The 9,399-nt window shown below is 43.2% G+C and overlaps 1 protein-coding gene across 1 annotated transcript in view; it reads left to right on the top strand.

Annotated features, from left to right (window-relative positions):
* cyp26c1 (cytochrome P450, family 26, subfamily C, polypeptide 1) overlaps positions 1 to 4,050 on the top strand; it is a 7,816-nt gene extending 3,766 nt beyond the window's left edge. Inside the window, exons 5-7 of the mRNA XM_029427408.1 lie at positions 259 to 417; positions 876 to 1,268; positions 2,179 to 4,050. Of these exons, the coding sequence (XP_029283268.1) occupies positions 259 to 417; positions 876 to 1,268; positions 2,179 to 2,514 (888 nt within the window). The 3' untranslated portion in view covers positions 2,515 to 4,050. The remainder of the gene's footprint in view (positions 1 to 258; positions 418 to 875; positions 1,269 to 2,178) is intronic.
* The last annotated feature ends 5,349 nt before the right edge of the window (positions 4,051 to 9,399 follow it).

Consider the following 9,399-nt stretch of genomic DNA (forward strand, 5'->3'; position numbering starts at 1 on the left):
AAACCTGCTGAAACTCAAGTTGATTCATCTGTAGACACTGTAAAGGTTACTGCAAATGAAAGAAACGGCCTGTAATGATTTAAATTGTGAATTATTTGGGATAAGAATTCATGAATGGAGGAAAAAAGTTGCCTTTTCTTTTAGAAAACCAAAGTTGAAAGGAAGTGATATAAATTGGGTAATGCCTTTTGCAAATTAACTGTTTCCTCTAAATAATGATAATCTAATATTGATATTTTGGTGTTGTTCTCTGTCTAGGGGATGAAAGCTAGAGAAATCTTGCACGCCAACATGGAGAAAATCATTGAGGAAAAGACGGAGCGGCAGCAGGCAGAGGAGGAATATCACGACGCCTTCGACTACATACTGTCCAGCTCCAAGGAACATGGCCATCAGCTCAGCATCCAGGAGCTCAAGGTACCAATATGACTCAGAACTTAATGTCTGGGATTCTGAAAGTTATGATGGACATACATTCATGACCCGTGTGACGTGCCAAGTGATGGGGCAGAACCAGGACCGTCAACACCCATGGTGTGCAAAGCATCACAGAGCACATTGAAGATGTCGTGAAACTAGGCAAGAGAGGACAGAAATAAAACTACAATATTTAATGCCCAATGTTAATTTTTGCTCCCAACAAGTCTGGTGATTATGAAGCTCGGGTGTATACTCAGAGAAATTAGGTTTATTTGAGGGTTTAGCGTGGAGACATAATGGCTCTTTGACTCAGTTCTTCAATGGAATCAAACATTTTCCCGTATGTGTTGCAGAATGAAATTCGTATGCCCAGTTTGTCACAGCTGTCAAGGCCCACTTCATTTTGAGTGTGAATCTAAACCAGTACATTGATCTATCCCTCTCCCTCCTGGCAGGAAACCGCAGTAGAGTTGATCTTCGCTGCTCACTCCACCACAGCCAGCGCCTCTACTTCTCTAATTCTGCAGCTTCTTCGCCATCCAGCGGTGGTGGAGAGGGCCAGAGTCGAGCTGGAGGCCGAGGGCCTCGGCTACGAGTCCCACATCCCACCTGGTGTCACCACGGAGAAAGAGGAAGATGCTGCAGACACAGAGACAACCTGTCTGCTGAACGGAGGCTGTCAGAATCACAGAGATGGTTTTCCACCGTCCCAGTCTCATGTGCCGTATCTGACCCTGGACAAGCTGAGCCAGCTCCGCTATGTCGACTGTGTTGTCAAAGAGGTGCTCCGCTTCCTGCCTCCAGTCTCCGGTGGTTACCGGACAGCCCTGCAGACGTTTGAATTAGATGTAAGTTCAACTCTCTTGCCGGAATATACCATTCGTATGTTAGCCTTTGGTTTGGTTGGGTTTTCTTTTTCCTAGAATTAAAAAACAGAGGACTTGTCAAAGGTCATTGTGGGAAATGAAGTTATGCACCAACTGAAGTAAATGTTGATGATGTGAATCTCATGAAAAGCTTATGGAAGTCCAGTCAATAGGGGTGGAGACATGACGATATGTACATTCAGCCAGCCAACATTTCCTGTACCGTTTATACTTTAGTAGCTCTTGGCCTGTACTGGTGTTGCTCTTGGATGTATGAAGAATAATTGGATATTGCCTTCAAAGATGGCGGCCCTTACATTCCTATGAAAGATGCTCACTGGGCGCACAAGCTGAAAAAGGTCATGTAGCCCGCCTTGCTGCACTGTAACGGCCAAAAACGTTGACAAACTGCCCCGTCATGGCCTCATGCGTTGGCTTTAAATACCCCTTCCCTGCCCTCACTGTGCCCCCAATTTGCTGCGTTTATTGCGACAGGACAATTGAAGTTCGAAACAAATTCCCAGCATACTATTGTACACATGACACCACCTCTTTCTCAGGGTATAGACCCCTATAGCTGAGAAGTAATTGCAGTATTGAAAATGTCATTATGCTTGCTCATTCAAGTGCATGGTGCTAAAGTTTAGACAAGAGAATCCCAGCTCAGAAATAATTGGGATTAGGTTATAAAGAGGTCTGGATTAATGGAATGAATGAATACACAAGTTGAAAACTGAATGAGAGAGAAGGTTTTTCAAGTGTCACATTTAGAAAGAGTTTTAGAAACCTGAAGAGTTTCCGAAGAGTAAAGATTTGTTGCAGCTCATTGGTTGTAAATACTTCAACTTCTTTTGTCCTTATTTATGTTTTGATTTCTGTCTTCATTTCACAGGGTTACCAGATCCCCAAAGGCTGGAGCGTAATGTACAGTATCCGGGACACCCATGAGACTGCAGCAGTCTTCCAGAGCCCGGAGCTGTTTGACCCGGACCGGTTCGGCCCAGACCGGGAGGAGAGTCGGTCGGCCCGGTTCAACTATGTGCCGTTTGGCGGTGGCGTGCGGAGCTGCGTAGGGAAAGAACTGGCAAAGATCATCCTAAAGACTCTGGCTGTAGAGCTGATCGGGACTTGCAAATGGACTCTGGCCACAGAGAACTTTCCCAAGATGCAGACAGTGCCAATAGTGCACCCGGTGAACGGGCTGCATGTGCATTTCAATTACAACTAGATTCAAATATAGTCTGACAGACTTTCCAAAAAACTCACCCAAGAGGCAATTTAACCTTCAACCTGCTTCTGGAAAAACTCTCCAAGCCCAAGAACGGAGGCAACAAGCACCTCGCCTGGCATGATGGTGCACTTCAGGCCCCCTTTTGCTTACATGGACATAAAGAAGGGGTTCACATCGCTGGTTTGGAACACGTCATCATGTCTTCAGTGGTTTGGTCCAAACCTAACAAAAACACTTTCTGTGGAAGCTAAAGTACATTTTTAACCACCTAATAGTTTCCATAGTTTCCCAGCTTTTACTATACTTCACATGCATCTTTAAGTTATAAAAGTAAGTCTGTGTAGTCTTTTTCTTGCTTAGTTTCAAACAGAAGGTCTGCCCTGCTGAAGTGCCCGCTGAATGGACTGCAAGCACACTTCAGTTACAAGTTTCTATTCCGAGCTAAAACACACACACAGTGGTTTGACCTGCACACAGTAAGTGACCTTCAACATATCTACTGTAGATAAATGGAGACAAAGACTTTCCATGAAGACATTTTAGCTCCAGTTTCTTGTCACATTTACACAAAGCTGTGAACAGATGATAAAATCCACTCAGCTTTTGTCTTTTGCACCTTTTTGTAGCTTTCACTTGACCGTGTATCAGTTCGGATATAGCCAAGGGCTATGTATGTTCGCTGTGCTGAATCAGCAAGTCATGAGTATTTCACTTCACTTACATTCACAGACCTTTTACCTTTTTGAAAACTCACAAACTTGCAGCTGGAAGAATTCTTCCTCACGTGCAAAGACTGCACAGAACATGATCTACAGACTTTCAAACCAATTCTGTGTTCTTTTTTGCCTCAACCCTTCAGTTGTTTCCATTTACATCTCATCACCCGGGCTTGCCTTTCTGAACTTCCTGAGAGCAGGGCACTGAATGCCTCACAGCTCCATGCAAATGTTGTGGCGACTGGACTCCAGTTATCTTAGTCGAGATGTTTTGCATTGATCTCCACCACTAAAACACTTTTACTGATGGAACTTGCACTTGACTTTGAACCATAAATCCCACAACCAGGTCAAAACACATTCAAACTGTTCTGTTTTTTGAACATGAATGTGATATATATCTTTACCAGTGCTATTATGTGTGTATCAAATGAAGTAGCATTATGAATAAGCTGTATTTAAAATGCAGATGTATCATTTCTGTTGTACTTTTACAAGATGTGCTGTAATTATGAATAGATAGAGACACTAACCTGTAATGTAAAGGACTGTCCATACAACTTTGTTTCACTGCTAGAACATAGACATCTTTCATTGTTTCGAGCAGCATATATAGAGTAAAGTTATTATTATTATTGTTTTAATTTTAGGAGTGTTTCTGTCTTGGTCTTGAAGCCTAATAGACCCGCTGTGAAATCTTACGTACGGATGGATTTGTGGAAGGAGATAGCACTTTCTCCGCTTTAAGGAGTCTGTATATATTTGTCCTGTTTATGCATTCGTTGAGTGTATCAGATGTAGCTGCTGTACAGTTGATGTAAAGAGTAAAATAGACGATGAAAAACAACAACAGTTGTCATATCTTGCTTTCAACAAGGAGGGTTCACTATGTTTGTGCAACATGTTTATCATTTTGATAATATTTTATATGAAGGTCTGTCAAAATATTCATATGGGAACATAAAATACTGACATGGTATTTGTATTAATATTCTTTGATTCCTTTAGGTCATACAATGAGTAAGTCATACACAAACATCACATGTATTCGGCAGGAAGTACAAGCCAGTCTGGAAGAGAGCGAAAACATCTTTTCCACCCAGAAAAGCCTTCATTGTCGTTCTTTGCTCTTCTTTCAATGAAGAAATGTTCTTCAGCACTATAGTGGCATCTACGTTAACCTCTTTAGGAGCCGCCATTGTTGTTTTGAATGAACAGTCGCCTCCTAAACCACGTCTGTGAAAAGCCATTACCTGAAGCATTTTGGTGTGATAGTTTCTCGCGGGGGATTGTGTTATATCGTGAGAATCAAGCTGCTGTACAAGGTTAATGTTTTTATTTTGCCTTCACCACACACTGCTACATCTGTAGTCCACTAACACCTATATGTATGCAGATGACACAACCCTTGTAGGTCTGATCTCCAATAACAATGAAACACACTGTAAACAGGTTAATCAAGCAGTTACCTGGTGCACAGACAGTAATCTGCAGCTCAGCTCATCCAAAGGCTCAGAAATGTATCGTCGACTCCAGAAACAAGCCGCACCTCATCGTATTTACTCAACTATACTGACTGTTTCAAACACTTTTCAAATTACTGTTCAAATTAAATTGCTGTAAATAATTAAAATACACTATAATACAGTAGATTACTGTATCTAAAATATACAGTATATACTCAGGCTGTAGCCTAAAACAGTATTGTGCTGTCTACAAATACAGTAACGTCAGTAGTGCAAATCGGCTGCTAAACCACAGCTTGCTGGTGGTTACAAGGCATTTATAAAAAAGTATAAATATATCTTTTACTCCCACATGTTGAAATGTATGATAAATTATGATATGAACACTGCTAGGGGACAACTTAATTACTATATTCAAATATACAGCATGTATATAGGAAGGATTCTGTCCCAAGCTTTTTGATCCATGTAGGCGGTTGATCACTGTCTAACAGCAACAACACAATATTGCACAACAAGTAGTTGTCGACAGTATTACAGAGTTGTAGTAACAGTAATACTGGAAGTATCCACAGTATTTATAGATATTCAATAACAATCCCACTTCATATCTTGACCTCATTAGACGCTGACAGTGTGGTCATCACTGAGGCCACTGCTGAGCATTTCCAGCCTCCACCTGATTGCCTTCATTGACAGGCAGAGAATGGAGTGAAGCTATGTGGCAGAAAATTAATGGGACACAAATAACTTGGCCTGATTATGTCCGCTGCAGGGCCCCGTAGCTCTGCCAAGGTCGTTATCTGATGGACGCTCAGTCACTGTGAACTGGGCGACGTTTTGAACCAGAGTTCACTCCAGTGCCACCGGCTGGTCAGGTCAGCGGCCGGTCAGCTGATGGGAGGGTGCATGGGAACCAGAGAGGGGACGCAAGTCAACACAACATAACTGTCATCGCTGTGCATTATACAACTGACGCAACAATGAAACAAAGTCTAACTCTCACTAAGTCGCACGGCGGCGGGAGCTTTCTAGGGTTAGTAGTAGTAGTTAGCAGATTAGTCGACTAATTGGATGTTTTAGTCGGTAATTTCTTTATGCTTTTTTTTCTTGCTGAATAACTTATTTCCAAAGAACTTATGAGCACATCTCTGGTAAACGCAAGATTTAAAGAAGTGCTTTCGCAGGATTCTTCGTGGAGAAACAGATATTTTACAGATATGTTGATTAAATCAACTAATTGACAAAAAAAAGGTAGTTTAGTGGATGTTTAAGGGAATGACACGAATATACGTATGTATGTAAGGATGAACCAAATCCATCATCATTAGCTATTAACTTGTCATTGGGGTTTGCCTAGAGAGAGGCTGCAGAGAGGGCAGATTGGGGTCAACCTGAGGACACAGATAGCGAGGGGGGTCCTGAGATTACAGTGGTGGGGCCGGGCAGAGGGTGTCCATTTATCATCGCGTCAAAAAAGACTTTCTTTCTTTCTTCATGAATTTGTGACAGATTGAGATCACAGCTCAAATTGAAACTCAAGAGCATTTCTGCCTTCAAGTAGAATAAAAATGAGCTTTGAATGTGAATTTGTTCACCAACACTTTGCATTTATGGGTTAAAGTTTCTGAATGAGTGATGGACAGGGAAGAAGAAAGAAAACATTTTGAAACACACTGTGATTCCTGTTTCTGCTACTTTACCCGTCCCATGAATTCTATTTTTTCTTTGCCGCTGAGCTATAAAAACCTCAGCAGGGAAGCACAAAGTTCAGCTGCCATGCCTCCTCCTCCCCTTATTTGTGTGTTTTCTGGTTCACAGGCAGTTCTTGGGCACGATAAGAGACACCGATTTGCAAAATGAGGGTGAAAAAGAGGTCAGATGGGGACTTGGATAAAGCGCTCGGTGGCCAACATCAGCTCCTCTGCCGGCCAGCCGGTGTGTCCAGATATTTTACCTCCAGCTTGTGTTTTCTTTAAGTTTATTTCCATCGCTGCTGCTGTCACAGGAAAAACCACAACGCTGCAATCTTGGTGGTTTTTCTCTTTCATACTTATAATTGAAAGTTGCCATTCATGTGCTGAGTCAGTGTCGGGGACCTTCAGGGCTTCATTGTGTGACTTCAGGAATAAAAATGGACTGAAGTTCAAATCTGGCAGTTGTGTGAGTTTCAGTTCATCCATCCAGCTCTGCCTGATGTGCTCACTGTCTTTGTGTTGTTGTTAAAATGCTCCATCCAAAGTAACCAACATTTAGCTGGTCTCTGTACTTTCTCTGACTGTTTTAGTCCAAAGATTGACTTGTGAAACTTTGACTGCTTCACCAAATTTCCAATTGTGTGCAAACATCCATTTATGTACAAAGACTAACATCATCGCTTAAATAACTTGACTGTGAGCAGTGTGTCAAGTGTAAGACAAGCGATTCAAGATTATATTAGATTAAATTATATCAAATTATGGATGATAGATGTAATGTGATCAGTTTTGCAGGTGTGAGGCACCAAAAGGTCTAATGAAAATAAAAACAAAATGGCAATTCTGTTATTTCATGTGGATAAAAAACATCTGCAGAAAAGCAACAAGGATTTATCTGATGTTCCCGTTCTTGTGGCAGTGGCGTGTGGTTCTGTTATCTCTGTGGAGCTGCAGACGACCAGTCACAGCTGCAATCAATTGATCTTCAGAGCAGCTGAGTGGATCACCTGTTTCGTTGCTTTGCAATTTGGTCATCACAGAAGAAGGAAGTCTTTGTAAAGCAACCAACAGCAACAAACAGAGAGACGGATTCTTCTTGTTTGCAATCAAACGAAAGAAAAAACATAAATAAAAACTCATCAATCATTTGACAGTACCTGAACCACATGTACCTGAACTCCTCACGCCTGTACCTGAACTCCTTACGCGTTCCTCACGTGTGTACCTGAACTCCTCACGCGTGTACCTGAACCACATGTACCTGAACTCCTCACGCGTGTACCTGAACTACTCACACGTGTACATGAACTCCTCACATGTGTACTTGAACTCCTCACACGTGTACCTGAACCACGTGTACCTGAACTCCTCACACATGTACCTGAACTCCTCACACATGTACCTGGACTCCTGAACTCCTCACACTTGTACCTGAACTCCTCACACATGTACCTGAACTCCTCACCCATGTATCTGAACTCCTCACACATGTACCTGAACTCCTCACGCCTGTACCTGAACTCCTCACACGTGTACCTGAACTCCTGAACTCCTCACACATGTATCTGAACTCCTGAACTCCTCACACATGTACCTGAACTCCTCTCACCTGTACCTGAACTCCTCACACGTTTACCTGAACTCCTCACGCGTGTACCTGAACTCCTCACGCCTATACCTGAACTCCTTACGCGTTCCTCACGTGTGTACCTGAACTCCTTACGCGTGTACCTGAACTCCTCACGCCTATACCTAAACTCCTTACGCGTTCCTCACGTGTGTACCTGAACTCCTTACGCGTGTACCTGAACCACATGTACCTGAACTCCTCACGCGTGTACCTGAACTACTCACACGTGTACATGAACTCCTCACATGTGTACTTGAACTCCTCACACGTGTACCTGAACCACGTGTACCTGAACTCCTCACACATGTACCTAAACTCCTCACACATGTACCTGAACTCCTCACACATGTACCTGAACTTCTCACACTTGTACCTGAACTCCTCACACATGTACCTGAACTCCTCACCCATGTATCTGAACTCCTCACACATGTACCTGAACTTCCACACGCCTGTACCTGAACTCCTCACACATGTACCTAAACTACTCACACAAGTACCTGAACTCCTCACACATGTACCTGGACTCCTCACACATGTACCTGAAACTCCTGAACTCCTCACACTTGTACCTGAACTCCTCACACATGTACCTGGACTCCTCACACATGTACCTGAACTCCTGAACTCCTCACACTTGTACCTGAACTCCTCACACATGTACCTGGACTCCTCACACATGTACCTGAACTCCTGAACTCCTCACACTTGTACCTGAACTCCTCACACATGTACCTGAACTCCTCACCCATGTATCTGAACTCCTCACCCATGTATCTGAACTCCTCACACATGTACCTGAACTCCTCACGCCTGTACCTGAACTCCTCACACATGTACCTGGACTCCTCACACATGTACCTAAACTCCTCACACGTGTACCTAAACTCTTCACACATGTACCTGAACTCCTCACCCATGTATCTGAACTCCTCACACATGTACCTGAACTCCTGAACTTCTCACACGTGTACCTGAACTCCTCACACATGTACCTGAACTCCTCACCCATGGACTCCTCACACATGTACCTGAACTCCTGAACTCCTCACACTTGTACCTGAACTCCTCACACATGTACCTGAACTCCTCACACATGTACCTGAACTCCTGAACTCCTCACACATGTACCTGAACTCCTCACACATGTACCTGAACTCCTCACACGTGTACCTGAACTCCTGAACTTCTCACACGTGTACCTGAACTCCTCACACAGTACTGAATTCACCACCATGTATCTGAACTCCTCACACCATGTATCATGGAACTCCTCACACTGTACCTGAACTCCTCACGCCTTGGTGTTACGCCGTGAACTGTCCACTCACCACATTATGCGTATACGTGGAGGATCCTCCACCATGGTAATA

The sequence above is a fragment of the Cottoperca gobio genome, unplaced genomic scaffold, assembly GCF_900634415.1.
Source record: "Cottoperca gobio unplaced genomic scaffold, fCotGob3.1 fCotGob3_317arrow_ctg1, whole genome shotgun sequence".
Taxonomy (NCBI): Eukaryota; Metazoa; Chordata; class Actinopteri; order Perciformes; family Bovichtidae; genus Cottoperca; species Cottoperca gobio.